The sequence below is a fragment of the Daphnia pulicaria genome, chromosome 1, assembly GCF_021234035.1.
Source record: "Daphnia pulicaria isolate SC F1-1A chromosome 1, SC_F0-13Bv2, whole genome shotgun sequence".
NCBI lineage: Eukaryota > Metazoa > Arthropoda > Branchiopoda > Diplostraca > Daphniidae > Daphnia > Daphnia pulicaria.
In genome coordinates, this window is record NC_060913.1 from 11994852 (window position 1) to 12016416 (window position 21565).

The window sequence follows — 21565 nt, forward strand, 5'->3', positions numbered from 1 at the left end:
CATTACATGTGACAGGTTGCATTGGTGTTGAAGAAATACCAAAAAACGTCCCAAACATCTAACATGAAATATTTCCAAATCGTGGTGGAGACCATTCCTATCAAATGTAATGGTATTTTTCATGTTGAATCAGTGTAGAATACTCTATTTTTCAATAATTATAAGAGAAAAACTCATTACATGTGACAGGTTGCATTGCTGTTGAAGAAATACCAAAAAACGTCCCAAACATCTAGCCTGAAATATTTCCAAATCGTGGTGGAGACCTTTCCTATCACATGTAATGGTATTTTTCATGTTGAATCAGTGTAGAATACTCTATTTTACAATAATTATAAGAGAAAACTCATTACATGTGACAAGTTGCATTGGTGTTGAAGAGATACCAAAAAACGTCCCAAACATCTAGCATGAAATATTTCCAAATCGTGGTGGAGACCTTTCCTATCAGATGTAATGGTATTTTTCATGTTGAATCATTGTAGAATACTCTGTTTAAAAATTATTAAAAGAGAAAATTCATTACATGTGACAGGTTCCATTGGTGTTGAAGAAATACCAAAAAACGTCCCAAACATCTAGCATGAAATATTTCCAAATCGTGGTGGAGACCTTTCCTATCACATGTAATGGTATTTTTCGTGTTGAATCAGTGAAGAATACTCTGTTTCACAATAATTATAAGAGAAAACTCACTACATGTGACAAGTTGCTTTGGTGTTGAAGAAATACCAAAAAAACGACCCAAACATCTAGCCTGAAATATTTCCAAATCGTGGTGGAGACCTTTCCTATCACATGTAATGGTATTTTTCATGTTGAATCAGTGTAGAATACTCTATTTTACAATAATTATAAGAGAAAACTCATTACATGTGACAAGCTTCATTGGTGTTGAAGAGATACCAAAAAACGTACCAAACATCTAGCATGAAATATTTCCAAATCGTGGTGGAGACCTTTCCTATCACATGTAATGGTATTTTTCATGTTGAATCAGTGTAGAATACTCTTTTTTAAAATTATTAAAAGAGAAAATTCATTACATGTGACAGGTTGCATTGGTGTTGAAGAAATACCAAAAAACGTCCCAAACATCTAGCATGACATATTTCCAAATCGTGGTGGAGACCTTTCCTATCACATGTAATGGTATTTTTCATGTTGAATCATTGTAGAATACTCTGTTTAAAAATTATTAAAAGAGAAAATTCATTACATGTGACAGGTTGCATTGGTGTTGAAGAAATACCAAAAAACGTCCCAAACATCTAGCATGAAATATTTCCAAATCGTGGTGGAGACCTTTCCTATCACATGTAATGGAATTTTTTATGTTGAATCAGTGTAGAATACTCTATTTTTCAATAATTATAAGAGAAAAACTCATTACATGTGACAGGTTGCATTGCTGTTGAAGAAATACCAAAAAACGTCCCAAACATCTAGCCTGAAATATTTCCAAATCGTGGTGGAGACCTTTCCTATCACATGTTATGGTATTTTTCATGTTGAATCAGTGTATAATACTCTATTTTACAATAATTATAAGAGAAAACTCATAACATGTGACAGGTTGCATTGGTGTTGAAGAAATACCAAAAAACGTCCCAAACATCTAGCATGACATATTTCCAAATCGTGGTGGAGACCTTTCCTATTACATGTAATGGTATTTTTCATGTTGAATCAGTGAAGAATACTCTGTTTTACAATAATTATAAGAGAAAACTCACTACATGTGACAAGTTGCTTTGGTGTTGAAGAAATACCAAAAAAACGACCCAAACATCTACCCTGAAATATTTCCAAATCGTGGTGGAGACCTTTCCTATCACATGTAATGGTATTTTTCATGTTGAATCAGTGTAGAATACTCTTTTTTAAAATTATTAAAAGAGAAAATTCATTACATGTGACAGGTTGCATTGGTGTTGAAGAAATACCAAAAAACGTCCCAAACATCTAGCATGAAATATTTCCAAATCGTGGTGGAGACCTTTCCTATCACATGTTACGGTATTTTTCATGTTTAATTAGTGTAGAATACTCTATTTTACAATAAAAGTAAGAGAAGACTCATTACATGTTACAGGTTGCATTGGTGTTGAAGAAATACCAAAAAACGTCCCAAACATCTAGCATGAAATATTTCCAAATCGTGGTGGAGACCTTTCCTATCACATGTAATGGTATTTTTCATGTTGAATCAGTGTAGAATACTCTATGTTACAATAATTATAAGAGAAAACTCATTACATGGGACAGGTTGCATTGGTGTTGAAGAAATACCAAAAAACGTCCCAAACATCTAGCATGAAATATTTCCAAATCGTGGTGGAGACCTTTCCTATCACATGTAATGGTATTTTTCATGTTGAATCAGTGAAGAATACTCTGTTTTACAATAATTATAAGAGAAAACTCACTACATGTGACAAGTTGCTTTGGTGTTGAAGAAATACCAAAAAAACGACCCAAACATCTAGCCTGAAATATTTCCAAATCGTGGTGGAGACCTTTCCTATCACATGTAATGGTATTTTTCATGTTGAATCAGTGAAGAATACTCTGTTTTACAATAATTATAAGAGAAAACTCACTACATGTGACAAGTTGCTTTGGTGTTGAAGAAATACCAAAAAAACGACCCAAACATCTAGCCTGAAATATTTCCAAATCGTGGTTGAGACCTTTCCTATCACATGTAATGGTATTTTTCATGTTGAATCAGTGTAGAATACTCTATTTTTCAATAATTATAAGAGAAAAACTCATTACTTGTGACAGGTTGCATTGCTGTTGAAGAAATACCAAAAAATGTCCCAAACATCTAGCCTGAAATATTTGCAAATCGTGGTGGAGACCTTTCCTATCACATGTAATGGTATATTTAATGTTGAATCAGTGTAGAATACTCTATTTTACAATAATTATAAGAGAAAACTCATTACATGTGACAAGTTGCATTGGTGTTTAAGAGATACCAAAAAACGTACCAAACATCTAGCATGAAATATTTCCAAATCGTGGTGGAGACCTTTCCTATCACATGTAATGGTATTTTTCATGTTGAATCAGTGAAGAATACTCTGTTTAAAAATTATTAAAATAGAAAATTCATTACATGTGACAGGTTGCATTGGTGTTGAAGAAATACCAAAAAAACGACCCTAACATCTAGCCTGAAATATTTCCAAATCGTGGTGGAGACCTTTCCTATCACATGTTATGGTATTTTTCGTGTTTAATTAGTGTAGAATACTCTATCATACAATAATTATAAGATAAAACTCATTACATGTGACAGATTGCATTGGTGTTGAAGAAATAACAAAAAACGTCCCAAACATCTAGCCTTAAATATTTCCAAATCGTGGTGGAGACCTTTCCTATCACATGTAATGGTATTTTTCATGTTGAATCAGTGAAGAATACTCTGTTTTACAATAATTATAAGAGAAAACTCACTACATGTGACAAGTTGCTTTGGTGTTGAAGAAATACCAAAAAAACGACCCAAACATCTACCCTGAAATATTTCCAAATCGTGGTGGAGACCTTTCCTATCACATGTAATGGTATTTTTCATGTTGAATCAGTGTAGAATACTCTTTTTTAAAATTATTAAAAGAGAAAATTCATTACATGTGACAGGTTGCATTGGTGTTGAAAAAATACCAAAAAACGTCCCAAACATCTAGCATGAAATATTTCCAAATCGTGGTGGAGACCTTTCCTATCACATGTTACGGTATTTTTCATGTTTAATTAGTGTAGAATACTCTATTTTACAATAAAAGTAAGAGAAGACTCATTACATGTTACAGGTTGCATTGGTGTTGAAGAAATACCAAAAAACGTCCCAAACATCTAGCATGAAATATTTCCAAATCGTGGTGGAGACCTTTCCTATCACATGTAATGGTATTTTTCATGTTGAATCAGTGTAGAATACTCTATGTTACAATAATTATAAGAGAAAACTCATTACATGTGACAGGTTGCATTGGTGTTGAAGAAATACCAAAAAACGTCCCAAACATCTAGCATGAAATATTTCCAAATCGTGGTGGAGACCTTTCCTATCACATGTAATGGTATTTTTCATGTTGAATCAGTGAAGAATACTCTGTTTTACAATAATTATAAGAGAAAACTCACTACATGTGACAAGTTGCTTTGGTGTTGAAGAAATACCAAAAAAACGACCCAAACATCTAGCCTGAAATATTTCCAAATCGTGGTGGAGACCTTTCCTATCACATGTAATGGTATTTTTCATGTTGAATCAGTGAAGAATACTCTGTTTTACAATAATTATAAGAGAAAACTCACTACATGTGACAAGTTGCTTTGGTGTTGAAGAAATACCAAAAAAACGACCCAAACATCTAGCCTGAAATATTTCCAAATCGTGGTTGAGACCTTTCCTATCACATGTAATGGTATTTTTCATGTTGAATCAGTGTAGAATACTCTATTTTTCAATAATTATAAGAGAAAAACTCATTACTTGTGACAGGTTGCATTGCTGTTGAAGAAATACCAAAAAATGTCCCAAACATCTAGCCTGAAATATTTGCAAATCGTGGTGGAGACCTTTCCTATCACATGTAATGGTATATTTAATGTTGAATCAGTGTAGAATATTCTATTTTACAATAATTATAAGAGAAAACTCATTACATGTGACAAGTTGCATTGGTGTTTAAGAGATACCAAAAAACGTACCAAACATCTAGCATGAAATATTTCCAAATCGTGGTGGAGACCTTTCCTATCACATGTAATGGTATTTTTCATGTTGAATCAGTGAAGAATACTCTGTTTAAAAATTATTAAAATAGAAAATTCATTACATGTGACAGGTTGCATTGGTGTTGAAGAAATACCAAAAAAACGACCCTAACATCTAGCCTGAAATATTTCCAAATCGTGGTGGAGACCTTTCCTATCACATGTTATGGTATTTTTCGTGTTTAATTAGTGTATAATACTCTATCATACAATAATTATAAGATAAAACTCATTACATGTGACAGATTGCATTGGTGTTGAAGAAATAACAAAAAACGTCCCAAACATCTAGCCTTAAATATTTCCAAATCGTGGTGGAGACCTTTCCTATCACATGTAATGGTATTTTTCATGTTGAATCAGTGTAGAATACTCTTTTTTAAAATTATTAAAAGAGAAAATTCATTACATGTGACAGGTTGCATTGGTGTTGAAGAAATACCAAAAAACGTCCCAAACATCTAACATGAAATATTTCCAAATCGTGGTGGAGACCATTCCTATCAAATGTAATGGTATTTTTCATGTTGAATCAGTGTAGAATACTCTATTTTTCAATAATTATAAGAGAAAAACTCATTACATGTGACAGGTTGCATTGCTGTTGAAGAAATACCAAAAAACGTCCCAAACATCTAGCCTGAAATATTTCCAAATCGTGGTGGAGACCTTTCCTATCACATGTAATGGTATTTTTCATGTTGAATCAGTGTAGAATACTCTATTTTACAATAATTATAAGAGAAAACTCATTACATGTGACAAGTTGCATTGGTGTTGAAGAGATACCAAAAAACGTCCCAAACATCTAGCATGAAATATTTCCAAATCGTGGTGGAGACCTTTCCTATCACATGTAATGGTATTTTTCATGTTGAATCATTGTAGAATACTCTGTTTAAAAATTATTAAAAGAGAAAATTCATTACATGTGACAGGTTCCATTGGTGTTGAAGAAATACCAAAAAACGTCCCAAACATCTAGCATGAAATATTTCCAAATCGTGGTGGAGACCTTTCCTATCACATGTAATGGTATTTTTCGTGTTGAATCAGTGAAGAATACTCTGTTTCACAATAATTATAAGAGAAAACTCACTACATGTGACAAGTTGCTTTGGTGTTGAAGAAATACCAAAAAAACGACCCAAACATCTAGCCTGAAATATTTCCAAATCGTGGTGGAGACCTTTCCTATCACATGTAATGGTATTTTTCATGTTGAATCAGTGTAGAATACTCTATTTTACAATAATTATAAGAGAAAACTCATTACATGTGACAAGCTTCATTGGTGTTGAAGAGATACCAAAAAACGTACCAAACATCTAGCATGAAATATTTCCAAATCGTGGTGGAGACCTTTCCTATCACATGTAATGGTATTTTTCATGTTGAATCAGTGTAGAATACTCTTTTTTAAAATTATTAAAAGAGAAAATTCATTACATGTGACAGGTTGCATTGGTGTTGAAGAAATACCAAAAAACGTCCCAAACATCTAGCATGACATATTTCCAAATCGTGGTGGAGACCTTTCCTATCAAATGTAATGGTATTTTTCATGTTGAATCAGTGTAGAATACTCTATTTTACAATAATTATAAGAGAAAACTCATTACATGTGACAGGTTGCATTGGTGTTGAAGAGATACCAAAAAACGTCCCAAACATCTAGCATGAAATATTTCCAAATCGTGGTGGAGACCTTTCCTATCACATGTAATGGTATTTTTCATGTTGAATCATTGTAGAATACTCTGTTTAAAAATTATTAAAAGAGAAAATTCATTACATGTGACAGGTTCCATTGGTGTTGAAGAAATACCAAAAAAAACGACCCTAACATCTAGCCTGAAATATTTCCAAATCGTGGTGGAGACCTTTCCTATCACATGTTATGGTATTTTTCGTGTTTAATTAGTGTAGAATACTCTATCTTACAATAATTATAAGATAAAACTCATTACATGTGACAGATTGCATTGGTGTTGAAGAAATACCAAAAAACGTCCCAAACATCTAGCATGAAATATTTCCAAATCGTGGTGGAGACCTTTCCTATCACATGTAATGGTATTTTTCGTGTTGAATCAGTGAAGAATAGTCTGTTTCACAATAATTATAAGAGAAAACTCACTACATGTGACAAGTTGCTTTGGTGTTGAAGAAATACCAAAAAAACGACCCAAACATCTAGCCTGAAATATTTTCAAATCGTGGTGGAGACCTTTCCTATGACATGTAATGGTATTTTTCATGTTGAATCAGTGTAGAATACTCTATTTTACAATAATTATAAGAGAAAACTCATTACATGTGACAAGTTGCATTGGTGTTTAAGAGATACCAAAAAACGTACCAAACATCTAGCATGAAATATTTCCAAATCGTGGTGGAGACCTTTCCTATTACATGTTATGGTATTTTTCATGTTGAATCAGTGTAGAATACTCTATTTTTCAATAATTATAAGAGAAAAACTCATTACATGTGACAGGTTGCATTGCTGTTGAAGAAATACCAAAAAACGTCCCAAACATCTAGCCTGAAATATTTCCAAATCGTGGTGGAGACCTTTCCTATCACATGTAATGGTATTTTTCATGTTGAATCAGTGTAGAATACTCTATTTTACAATAATTATAAGAGAAAACTCATTACATGTGACAAGTTGCATTGGTGTTTAAGAGATACCAAAAAACGTACCAAACATCTAGCATGAAATATTTCCAAATCGTGGTGGAGACCTTTCCTATTACATGTTATGGTATTTTTCATGTTGAATCAGTGTAGAATACTCTATTTTTCAATAATTATAAGAGAAAAACTCATTACATGTGACAGGTTGCATTGCTGTTGAAGAAATACCAAAAAACGTCCCAAACATCTAGCCTGAAATATTTCCAAATCGTGGTGGAGACCTTTCCTATCACATGTAAAGGTATTTTTAATGTTGAATCAGTGTAGAATACTCTATTTTACAATAATTATAAGAGAAAACTCACTACATGTGACAAGTTGCTTTGGTGTTGAAGAAATACCAAAAAAAACGACCCAAAAATCTAGCCTGAAATATTTCCAAATCGTGGTGGAGACCTTTCCTATCACATGTAATGGTATTTTTCATGTTGAATCAGTGTAGAATACTCTATTTTTCAATAATTTTAAGAGAAAAACTTATTACATGTGACAGGTTGCATTGCTGTTGAAGAAATACCAAAAAACGTCCCAAACATCTAGCCTGAAATATTTCCAAATCGTGGTGGAGACCTTTCCTATCACATGTAATGGTATTTTTCATGTTGAATCAGTGTAGAATACTCTATTTTGCAATAATTATAAGAGAAAACTCATTATATGTGACAAGTTGCATTGGTGTTTAAGAGATACCAAAAAACGTCCCAAACATCTAGCATGAAATATTTCCAAATCGTGGTGGAGACCTTTCCTATAACATGTAATGGTATTTTTCATGTTGAATCAGTGTAGAATACTCTGTTTAAAAATTATTTAAAGAGAAAATTCATTACATGTGACAGGTTGCATTGGTGTTGAAGAAATACCAAAAAAAAAACGACCCTAACATCTAGCCTGAAATATTTCCAAATCGTGGTGGAGACCTTTCCTATCACATGTTATGGTATTTTTCGTGTTTAATTAGTGTAGAATACTCTATCTTACAATAATTATAAGATAAAACTCATTACATGTGACAGATTGCATTGGTGTTGAAGAAATACCAAAAAACGTCCCAAACATCTAGCATGAAATATTTCCAAATCGTGGTGGAGACCTTTCCTATCACATGTAATGGTATTTTTCGTGTTGAATCAGTGAAGAATACTCTGTTTCACAATAATTATAAGAGAAAACTCACTACATGTGACAAGTTGCTTTGGTGTTGAAGAAATACCAAAAAAAACGACCCAAACATCTAGCCTGAAATATTTTCAAATCGTGATGGAGACCTTTTCTATCACATGTAATGGTATTTTTCATGTTGAATCAGTGAAGAATACTCTGTTTTACAATAATTATAAGAGAAAACTCACTACATGTGACAAGTTGCTTTGGTGTTGAAGAAATACCAAAAAAAACGACCCAAACATCTAGCCTGAAATATTTCCAAATCGTGGTGGAGACCTTTCCTATCACATGTAATGGTATTTTTCATGTTAAATCAGTGTAGAATACTCTATTTTACAATAATTATAAGAGAAAACTCATTATATGTGACAAGTTGCATTGGTGTTTAAGAGATACCAAAAAACGTCCCAAACATCTAGCATGAAATATTTCCAAATCGTGGTGGAGACCTTTCCTATCATATATTTTAGTATTTTTCGTGTTGAATCAGTATGGAATACTTTATTTTTAAAAAATTAAAAGAAGAAACTCAGAACATGTGACAGGTTGCATTGGTGTTGAAGAAATATAAAAAAAACGTCCCAAACATCTATCCTGAAATATTTCCAAAACGTGGTGGAGACCTTTCCTATCACATGTTTTAGTATTTTTCGTGTTGAATCAGTATAAAATACTCCATTTTACAATAATAATAAGAAGAAACTCAGTACTTGTGACAGGTTGCATTGTTGTTGAAGAAATACCAAAAAAACGTCCCAAACATCTAGCCTGAAATATTTCCAAATCGTGGTGGAGACCTTTCCTATCATATATTTTAGTATTTTTCGTTTTGAATCAGTATATAATACTCTATTTTACAATAATTATAAGAAGAAACTTAGTACATGTGACAGGTTGCATTGGAGTTGAAGAAATACCAAAAAAACGTCCCAAACATCTAGCCTGAAATATTTCCAAATCGTGGTGGAGACCAGCTACCGAACTAATTTCTATTCCTACTTGAATTCCTTTGGAATTTATTGCTTCAATGAACTTAAAATGGTGTTTTGGACATCGATTAACACATCCTGTAAGAAAGAAATCTTTTGGATTAATGAAACCATCAAAATAGCAAATTTATATTCAGCAAAAATGGTGTGACCCAGCTACCGATCTTATTTCTATTCCTACATGAATTCCTTTGGAATTCATTGCTTCAATGAAGTTAAAATGGTACTGGACATAGATTTACACATCCTGTAAGAAAGAAATCTTTTGGATTAGTGAAACCATCAATAAAGCAAATTCATATTCAGCAAAAATGTCGTGACCCAGCTACTGAACTTATTTCTATTCCTACGTGAATTCCTTTGGAATTCATTGCTTCAATGAACTTAAAATTGTGTATTGGAAATAGATTAACACATCCTGTAAGAAAGAAATCTTTTTGATTAGTGAAACTATCAAAATAGCAAATTCATTTTCAGCAAAAATGGTTTGGCCCAGCTACCGAATTTATTTCTATTCCTACATGTATTCCTTTGTAATTCATTGCTTCAATGAACTTAAAATGGTGTATTGGAAATAGATTAACACATCCTGTAAGAAAGAAATCTTTTGGATTAGTGATACCATCAAAATAGCAAATTCATATTCAGCAAAAATGGTGTGACCCAGCTACCGATCTTATTTCTATTCCTACATAAATTCCTTTGGAATTTATTGCTTCAATGAACTTAAAATGGTGTTTTAGACATCGATTTACAGATCCTGTAAGAAAGAAATATTTTGGATAAGTGAAACCATCAAAAAAAGAAATTCATATTCAGCAAAAATGTCGTTACCCAGCTACTGAACTTATTTCTATTCCTACATGAATTCCTTTGGAATACATTGCTTCAATGAACTTAAAATGGTGTATTGGACATCAATTAACACATCCTATAAGAAATAAATTTTTTGGATCAGTGAAACCATCGAAATAGCAAATTCATATTCAGCAAAAATGGTGTGATCTAACTACCGAACTTATTTCTATTCCTATATGAATTCCTTGGGAATTTATTGCTTCAATGGACTTAAAATAGTGTATTGGACATCGATTAACACATCCTGTAAGAAAGAAATCTTTTGGATTAGTGAAACCATCAAAATGGCAAATTCATATTCAGAAAAAATGGTGTGGCCCAGCTACTGAACTTATTTCTATCTTCCATAGTTTTTATTTCTAATATTACATGTATTTCTTTGGAGTTTATTGCTTCAATGAATTTAAAATGGTGTATTGGACATCAATTAACACATCCTGTAAGAAAGAAATCTTTTTGATTAGTGAAACCATCGAAATAGAATAATTCATATTATTGTGTGGCCCAGCTACTGAACTTATTTCTATCTTCCATAGTTTTTATTTCTAATCTTACATGTATTCCTTTGGAATTCACTACTTCAATGAACTTAAAAAGGTATATTTGACATCGATTAACACATCCTGTAAGAAAGAAATCTTTTTGATTAGTGAAACCATCAAAATAGCAAATTCAAATTCAGTAAAATTATTTGACCCAACTACTGAACTTATTTCTATCTTCCCTAGTTTCTATTTCTATTCCTAATGAATTCCTTTAAAATTCATTGCTTCAATGAACTTAAAAAGGTGTATTGGACATCGATTTACACATCCTGTAAGAAAACTGAACAGTCCCCTCAATCTTTCGATTTTTAGTTTTTATTTTGGTGTTGAGTATTAAGCCTGTGGTGTGACCGTAAAGTCTTGAAATCACAAAAATGATGGCAGAAAAAACTTCAAATGCTCATAACTTTTCAAATTGATTTTGGTGTTTGAATATTTGAAACCTATGTAATAGAGGACAGTAAATATTTTCAAATCGTGGTGAAGTCCTATCACATATAATGGTATGTTTTGTGTTGAATCAGTGAAGAATAATCCATTTTACAATAATTATACATATTGAACTAATAGATTTATATTATTTTACAATATAACGATAAACTCACATTTTGTATTAAGTCTACAAATATATATAGTTCAATATTGGACACAGAAGTAATAGTGTGTACATTGCAGATGCAGAAAAGACAGTTTATTTCAAGGAGGTAGCATAAATTAATTGTAAAAAAGAAAAAATATTACGCACAATATTCATGATGTAACTTAGCTTCCCATCCTCTTTACACACTATCTATAATAGTTATATGTTACGACAGAAATTAACAATTCAATAACAACACGCAATGATAAAGAAATCCAGCACTTTGAAACGCAAAGTTTGTGTGACATTCCTGTGTTACCGTGTTGCATCGCAGCTGGATGCTCCCCTGAAATAAAAATAAATAGCAGAAATTATATTATTATCGATTGAGTTTTGGAACATTTGGAATGATTTTGACATATAAACTAGTTCCTAGCCTATTATTTTAAAAAAATACTTGATCCCAACTTTTATTGTCCAACAGTCTTCAGTTGATTTCAAATTTTAAATCTGTGCATATACGTAGCTATTTATAAATTCATTGTTTAGGAATTGATCAAAATTTTTCAAAAGTATCCAAAATTTTTACTGTTTTTTTACATGAAGAAAGCAAAGATTGCACAGAAAAAATTATTTCATTCGCGAAAAAATATGTGGCGAAGGCAGGTTCATTATGTAATTTTTCCGTTTTGGTGATAAATATTTATATGAGTATGAATATCAATTTGCACTTCCGAAAAGTATTGGTGGTATAACTATGAAATTAAATCCTCACAAAACTTTTGGTGCCTAGTAGAAATCTAATCAAATTTTCTAATTATCAGAAATTCAGTATTTTTTGAAACAATTTTTTTGTTGAATGAGGTATAACAATCTATTTGTTTGTTTAAAATGCTCAGCTAAGCAACAGTATGTGAATACCTACGTCTTTTGGACTTCTAGTTGGATACCCTTAATATGGACCTTCCTAAAAGTACTCTCATATTTAAACCACGAATTCAATCTAAGTGTTTAACTTTTTGCGACTTTTTGCTACACACAAAATCCTTGCTTCAACTGGAACTATAAGTAAAAAATCATAGGTTAGACTAATACTATGTCACTCATTTACTACTGGGACCTAATTAAATTTAAATTGTAGAAAATATTTCACGAACCATTAATTACATGAACCATGGTTGATGCTGGATCGGCAGCGGTTGTCAGACATGTATAATTTCCAGAATGTGCTGACTGCAAGTTGTTTATACGTAAACGGCTTGTCATGGTAGCAATAGTGGAGTCAAAGTGCTGGTCAATCCGTACTATTGATTGGCTTTCGTCAATAACATTCAGGTCGTGGTACCAGAAAATAGTTGCGTGCTCCACTGCTTGGCTTACGAGACAGGTGAGTCCCAGAGTGCTGCCTTGTTTTACGTAAACATCGGCTGGACCAATCATTTTTGCCTTAGATTCTAAAAAAAAATAGCCTTTTTAACAAGCGATCTCCCACTCAACCGGACCGTTTTGGTGGAGGTACTTTTCGGATCGTAATCCGGAAAAGGACTTTACAAATCCGGACTAGGTCTATTCTGTTCAGAATCGCATGGCGATTCCAATGGAATTAAGTCCGGATTTTTATCTTTTCCCGTTCACGAGATAATCACGGTTGAAAATCGTGAAATATCACGAAAACCCAAAGTCTCCCCCTCCGACTATATCGCTTTTAGCCGTATATTCGGCTTATACAAAAAAACTAATTTATACAAAATGTAGCCCTTTCATCCCTTTTTCAGAATCCAAAAGGATTTTCTATAATTCTGTAAGATGTCCGAGATATCACGATTTTCGTGATACCCCCATTTCGACATATTTTTCAAGCATTTCATTCGGCGTTGCCGATTGCCGTATATGTGCTTTTCGCCCCCTTTTCTGTCCACTCCTTCCCTTTTTCCCTGTTTCCTATGTATCAAGGCCTTGTATATCGATACAGATGGGACTTGATACATAGGAAACAATGGAAAAAGCGAAGGAGTGGGGGCGAAGTCACATATACGGAAATCGGCAACGCCGAATAAAATGCTTGAAAAATATGTCGAAATGGGGGTATCACGAAAATCGTGATATCTCGGACATCTTACAGAATTATAGAAAATCCTTTTGGATTCTGAAAAAGGGATGAAAGGGCTACATTTTGTATAAATTAGTTTTTTTGTATAAGCCGAATATACGGCTAAAAGCGATATAGTCGGAGGGGGAGACTTTGGGTTTTCGTGATATTTCACGATTTTCAACCGTGATTATCTCGTGAACGGGAAAAGATAAAAATCCGGACTTAATTCCATTGGAATCGCCATGCGATTCTGAACAGAATAGACCTAGTCCGGATTTGTAAAGTCCTTTTCCGGATTACGATCCGAAAAGTACCTCCACCAAAACGGTCCGGTTGAGTGGGAGATCGCTTGTTAAGAAACATTTTGTCTGTAAATGCTATCCATGTGACAATACCCTTAACGAAGAAGTACACATATATAGTTGTGGGGTTTGACAACATATTCCGAATTATTCCGAAACATCTCTATCGCACTGACTGGAAACCCATCCTTTCGTGCAAACTGTAGCCCCACTTTATACAAAAATAATTTGAATAGGCCGGGAATCTGACTTCTCGTAGGTTTAGACATCTAACGCTAAAAATGAACTTTTAAAAAAAACTTTGTCTAGTCTGAACATGTTATTTTGCAACCTACTGTAGGCCTACATTAAGTTGGTTATTGTTAAATTTGACTATTTAACAATAAAGCCGCTAGGGGCAATATATAAACTATGAAACGACCAAGAAATGTTGGGAAAATTATTCGTTGACAATTGTTACTAAACACTAAATCCAGATATATATTTACAAATCCTTTTGAATTAACGAAGCTGAAGGTTTTTCAGCTTCGTTTATTTTTAAAAATCGTGTTGATTAATCTTCAGTGAAGGGGCAACATGATTGGCTGAAAAAATTATCGAAAATGGTCTTATAAACGCACAAGTTTAAGTTTTTTCTCAAAACCTCCGACACATATATCTTTTGGAGCTACGAAAATGCCATTGAATTTATTTTGTAGTTTTTAAAAGTACAGTTCCTTTTGTTTCCCCGAGTGTTTCCCCCTATACTTCTTTCAGAATAAAAAATTACTTAAAATAAAACCTATATAGGGGAGAACGGGGCAATTGAGGTAGTGGGTAGCTTGGCACCCAGCGTTTTTCGTCCTCTTGCGACCGAGGGATTGCATTTTAAAAATTACCAGTTATAGTCTTTAATAATGCGCATTTTAAAAAAATTACGGAAATAGTCATGTAGTATGGAAACAACAACTAAAATAATTTTTTGGCCCTTAAATCGTGTCGTCCATTTCGTTTTCATTTTTCTTTTGTGGAATTCCCTAGTAAACTTAAAATTTATGAAAAATTCGTTTCTGAAATGAAATTCTTTCCTTTTTCAGAAACCTATTTTTTTATTTTTTTATTAACAAAATTATTGCTTGAAAACGCAATAATAACAAAGAAACCTTTTCTCGGGGCAACTTGTGTAGCTTGGTTAGAGATGGGAGGGAAAATTTTTTGGAAAATTTAGTTGATGACGCCATCACCAGGTGTTCTTTTAGCCCGTAAGAATAACATGGGCCATCCTACCCCGCGTACATGAGCATGTTGCCCCCCGACTCGACCCACCCTCCTTCATTTTCAAAGCGCTTTTGGTTTTAAACAAAGCAAATTGTCATAAACCAAAAATACACTTTTGATAGCTGATTTTTTCCTCTTTTTTTAAGCCTAGCGAGGATAAAAAATATTGAGAAATAAAGAAGTGGGGGCTCAAAAACAAAAAAAGTGACAACTAGTACAACTTTCCCCTACTTTCTGATGGTTGCTTCACTTGCATAGGAAACTGCGTGTTTAAGGCTTATCATTGAAGTCTTAAGAAATTGTATTTTTTCATATATCTAAAATGAAGATGTAAGATTTCCTTACCAACAACATTTAAGTGGAAATTTTCTGATATACGTGGCTCTGTGCTGACTTGACATTCGTAGATGCCTGCGTCTCGTGGTTGAACAAATTTGATTTGTAATACCCAATCTGTTAAACTTCGGTCTATCACTGTTGTGGGTGAAGAGTATTCAGTCATTGGACGCTGCAAAACGCTGAATCGTTGATCGGACGTATAAGTAAATAATCCCGTTGTCAATATTACAGGTCGGACGATGCCATTTAATTCACGCTGCCTTATCCATGATACCTATAAAACAAAAATACGGATATATTATTAAAGTGAGCAGATTTTATTAAACACTCGCGTTGTACACCACTTTACATATTAAAACACATATCTTACTAACCATCACGTAAAACCGCCACTTTTATTTGGCCTTTGAAATTTTTCTATTGTGCGATATAATAACGTACAAATTACTAAGTTTATACGAGAACTCCATATAAATGGAAATGAAGGGAGAAAAATTTAAATGGTCAAGCCTGTTCACTCAGCCTTAGAATCAGCCATAGAAGTCGTGATATTGTTATTGGTGAATTCGTTCACTTGAACAATGCATGCAGAACCAAGGCAGAACTAAGCAGTCTACAACTTCCGAACAATATTGTTAATTAACTAATACCGACTAATACTGCATTATTTGTTTACCTACGCACGTCACCGCGCTTGTCCATTGATGTATTTTTTGTTATTATTTTCCTCGTCTAGGACTGCATTATTATTGTTTTTGAGGTTTGGTAAGCTGGGAAGAAATCCCTCGCGATCCTGGCGGTTTACAGTCAGCTACGCGTTCTTGGCCTTCACTTTAGACTGAGGGACATGATGTAGGCCTTAGGTTTCAAGTCCAAGGTGTGGCTGTAAACCGCTAGGATCACGAGGTAGAGGTGATAAAAAATGGCGACTAGGCTGGGTGGGAAATTTGCCAAATGAGCCCTTCTCTAGATTGCTAATAACTCGGCCAATGCAATCCGGAAAAATATTTCCTTTTGGATTTGCGTTGAGGAAAGGTCAAGCAAACTTTTGGGAGAAATAGTTTTATAAGGGTCGCTTTTTCCCAAAAGCGATAGCAAAGACCCCCCAAATTGGCAAAATTTGAAAAACCCAAACTTTAACATGAAATATCTCCCGAACGGTAGGGGTTATTTGACTTCTTAAAACACATGTGAATCTGGAGTTAAAAAAAACTGTATAGACCTGAATTTTTACATATTTTGACGTCCCATAGCGGAATGGGAAAAGGGGGGTTCGGGACTTTGGTGCTGTTGAGTGGTGGACTGCTTGTTAAAAAAGTTCTAGTCGTGAGTTAACTTCGGTTAACTTGATATCAAACAAGTTCTTAATTCGGAGGATAGATGGTGATAGTGTACAGGGCAACTAAGGTGTACACATCATTGGAAACTATTACTGTGTAGGATAAGGATAACTTACTATAGATCTGATTTTGATGGAGAACATTTTTAACATTTTAAAAATTGGGGTTCAATTTCATTTTGGGCTCTACTGCCTTCTTATTTCTACACAAAATTGATAAGAATCTCCTACAAATATTTCTTAATACAAAAAAAAACAATGTAATTTTGACCATAAATCCATGGAGTGACTCACAGCTTTTAATCCTAAATCCTTGACTCTGCAGTGTAGAAATGCTGTCTGTGTAGAAATAGCTGTAACGTTACGCTGGAAGTCAATGTCGAAATAAGGTTGCGGTCCTTCATGTTCTTGTGCCGGATTTGGACCTCGTCCTTTCACTGGAATCACATCACCCGAACCTGAAAGATATTACAGTTTATATAATTAAGAAAAACTATAAACAGTATATGAAACTAAAAATATTATTGTTCTGTCACTTTTTTGCAAGCTGGTTATATTTTTAATGAAACACAGAATATTATATACTATTTTAACATTCGTCCTTCGTTGTGAAAAATATGTTCTTGTCTCAATGAAAAAAATATATTTAATTTTTAGTATAAGCAATTTTGTTTCATTTTTCGTAAGCCGAAGATGATAGCTTGAAAGACTTTTACTACCTAAAGCATTGAATTTTGCCAGTGTGAGAAATTCACTTTGATGGAGCACCTGTTCAAAAATTTTACCTGGAACTAATAAGCATCAAGCAAGCACAACATTGCTTACCAATCTCTAAATATAAAGCGTCCCCAGTTATACTTTCGAAGACGCATTACAGATAGAACCAACTCTCTCATAAGAGGGGTTTGCTCGGGTTTGCTAATAGTAAACAAATGTTTACCTATAGCCAAACAGTTATGTTTTCCCACAGGGGCTGAAATATGGAATGTTTGGATAATATGACGAAACAAAAATCCTTTGTAATAAACCACCCGAGGTGGTTCAAGGTATAAGGTAATGGGAAGAAAAGGTCTCAGCACTAATTGAAGGTGAACCTCCCTCCCAAACCCACCCCTCATTCCCTCATCGTTCGATTTCTAGATGTTATCCTCGGGAATGACCAAATAGGGACTTGTAAATTTTTCGTAAACCAGCGCGAGATCATTCACACGCTGCATTGACGCTACTTTTATATCGTGATGTAGGCTATAAGGAAATAGCTATTTATTTATTTTAAACAACCCGATTGCCGTTACATAGGTGTTGAGATAATTTATTTTCCTTAACACGGAATCGTAAATGTTAGACCTGGTGAATTTTAACTTGAAATCTCTTCGCCTGATAATTCAAAGTAGGTCAATACTGGCCTATACAGAAGTGGGATGAGAGCAGTCATTCCACCCACTAGTAAGAGAAATGTGGGTGGGAGGTTAAAGAAAAAAAGGATTAAAGCGCTTCATATGTATGATGGGGGAGGTTGAGTTGACTAAAAGAAGGGTAGCTTTTATTTTCTTTTTTTTTACCGACAGAAGTAAAAGAAAGGGGAAGACACCTTTTTTTCTGTCCCACCAGATTCATTGTACAGAATCCTGCAACAAAATCCGAACACCTTGGTCTCTTTCTTTATTTAAAACAAAATATTTCGGCATTTTTTTTCTTAATTCTAATAAATGAACTTTGTAAAAGAAGTTTTTTTTTTATATATATATATATTATAAAAGGGCGCGGGTCACAGGCAGCGACTATAGCTTCAAAGTTAAAAACAAAAAATATACATTAAAATGGGCTTTTGAAAAAGGCCTGCGTTCGGATTTTTTTGCAGGATGTACATGTCTCTAAACGAAAATGATGCGTATAGCTAAACCTAACAAATGTTTACCTATACCCAAACATTTTGTTTCCTATACCTAAACATGTGTTTGGAAATATCTCCAAAACACATAATGTTTGCAACTTAGCAAACCCCATTTTTTTCAGAGAACCAGCAAGGGAGATTTTAACAAAGAAAATCGATGAATAGGGCAACTAGATGATGAAGACTTACAGGCCCACTTTACGGAGCTTCCTGTACATAACTATGTGATCGTACCGTAGGCTATTCAGTATTGCTTTTAGGAAAAAATTATCCGAAATTATCTTTGCTTAACGTTTTCCCTCGTGATGTTGTCATAGTAATCGAAACTTGCTGGTACTGACAGCAAACAGTGAATACACTGTACAGTTTATATAATGGTTATTTATGTTTAAGAATTTTTATTCTGAAAATTTTTGATTCTTCAACCAAATGATTTATTTGTCGTACATGTAACATGGTCACATTATGTAACATGTCAAGATTAAGTAGGCCTACTCTCTAAGAAACGCTGTGTTGAAAAAGGGAAACATGACCATGCTTTGAAAATATTCTAAATTCTGTGTTTTGAAATTTATTATTATTCTAAATTATATGTTTTCAAAACGGAAACACAAAGTTTAAAAAATGGAGTAAATTTATTTTTCTCATTTTTACCTTCGCGCCACTTTGGACATTAAACCTAATAAACTTCCCTCATTAAACGACACATGATTTAACTTAACATTGCGTTAAGAAAAGGTAAAAATGTTAACTTTTTGCATCTCTTTGGCGGGATGTAAAAAACAAACATTTTGAAACATCAGCAAATGAAATAAGTATACATCGCGTGAATTGGTTTGATAATCAAGTTTATTGCAAACCTTATCTTTAGTTTGTATACATCCTAGCAGAAAATTATCAACGGCTTGTTTCGTCCAAATTTCACTAAGTCCCAACTTTCTCATTACAAAATTAACTTCTATTTTAACTAATGTTAATTAATAAGAACAAATAGCTCAGTTGCTAGAGTATCAGGCAGGTAAATCAGTACTGACATTATCATCAGTGGGTTCGAATCCGTCTTTGAACTATTTGAAACATTTGAATCCGTCTTTGAACTTCAAAAAATATTTTGTGCGCGCTTTAAAAACAAAAAGAAAACAAATGTGTTGGGTTGGGGGGAATCATTTTTGTTTCGAAAAAAATTTCTAAACATCGTGTGTCGGAGGAGGTGACAAACAAGTCATGTTTAGATATAGCAAAACATTAGTTTCCTTTTAGAACACAGCGTTTCTTAGAGAGTACTACAGCTAGTGACATACTATAGGTGTGATGATAAGCCGAGTAAAAACTACTGACCTAAGCGTTGTAGACCTACCAGTCTATAGAAAACAGTCATGATACTTGTTCCCACGATAATTCAATTCAATAGTATCAGTATTTATGTTTTTAACTTGAACTATTTTTTTAAATCGTTATGGTTATATGCCTTCGAATCCATTTACACGATTCACATAAATCAATACGTTATTCTACTTTCTACGCTTGGGGTGGTATATAGAAAGTTTGTCAGTACCATAGTATAGCGCTCAGCTTATGCATCTTATTAAGATTTAGTATTCAAGAGACGATAGCCGACGAACTGGTTGTGCTGCGAATGTAGTATTATACGGTACAATTGAACATCAGTATAGACGTAAAGCTCAGTGGTCAGTTTCATGCAGCTGGTCGAGATTCCGAGCGAGTTTCACCCGCTTGTATTGGCTTAGTTACTATTGTGCCCTCTGTGATCTGTTCAGTACGTAGAGTACGATATAGAATAGCACGCACGGTTAACATATGGTAAAGCGCACCGCAAAGGGTACAAACAAAAGTTTATCAGCAGTGTTTATGCTCGGCATAATTGATTGATTAAACGTATGTTGCATACATTATTTTTAGGTTTTGTTATTTGTGTGTGATGTTGTCTGTTGTTGTGTTATATTATTTTTCACCCATTTGCGATGCAATTTTCTTTTATTGTATACAGAAGATATTTTATTTGGCATTTTGGCTATTTTGTTTACCCAAATTAAATTTGTTTCAATGCTTAAATATATAAGCTACACTTTTTTAATATTTTTATTCTTATATATGTTTTTCTTCTCATAACTTCTCAGAATGTTTAAAAAGAATTAAATCTTAATATAGGCCTACATCTGCATATCTATTAAATAACTTAATTTTATGATAAAATAATTAATATCTGCTGTTAGGGCCTATAGGCCTAAATACATTTTTATTTATTTTCACGGCTGAAAATGCTTAGGCCTATATCTTTGACATTTCCTTACATAAACTATCTGTAGTCCTATCCTTCGGTTGACTATATCCAAAGGAAAACCCGAATATTTTGTTGTTGTTTTTTATTGGGAAATGACGTAAGCTATTTCCCCTTCTTCGTCCCAAAAAACGAAATTAAAATGATCCGTTTTGCTGTATGTCTTGCTTCTAAAAGCATCACATAGATGCTGTTTTATGCAGACCTTTAAAGTGATAAAATGCTGCAAAAAAAAGCCACCGTTGAATGAATCTTTTACTGCGCGATTTAGAATTTTTCTTGTTGCTGTTCCTTCTCCCGCCTTCTCCTTTTATCGTTACACTTACACAAGGGATCCAACGTATTTTCTGGATTCCAGTGACGGACATATTTTTGCTTCTTCCATAACTATCAAAGTCATG

The 21565-nt window shown here is 33.5% G+C and overlaps 1 protein-coding gene across 1 annotated transcript in view; it reads right to left on the bottom strand.

Moving 5' to 3' along the window:
* Positions 1 to 11652: 11652 nt before the first annotated feature.
* The window catches only part of LOC124328704, a 31961-nt gene continuing 22048 nt past the window's right edge, over positions 11653 to 21565 (bottom strand). The window contains exons 2-5 of the mRNA XM_046787514.1: positions 17266 to 17429; positions 15639 to 15906; positions 12800 to 13096; positions 11653 to 11988 (exon numbers count right to left, since the gene is read on the bottom strand). Of these exons, the coding sequence (XP_046643470.1) occupies positions 11849 to 11988; positions 12800 to 13096; positions 15639 to 15906; positions 17266 to 17429 (869 nt within the window). The 3' untranslated portion in view covers positions 11653 to 11848. The remainder of the gene's footprint in view (positions 11989 to 12799; positions 13097 to 15638; positions 15907 to 17265; positions 17430 to 21565) is intronic.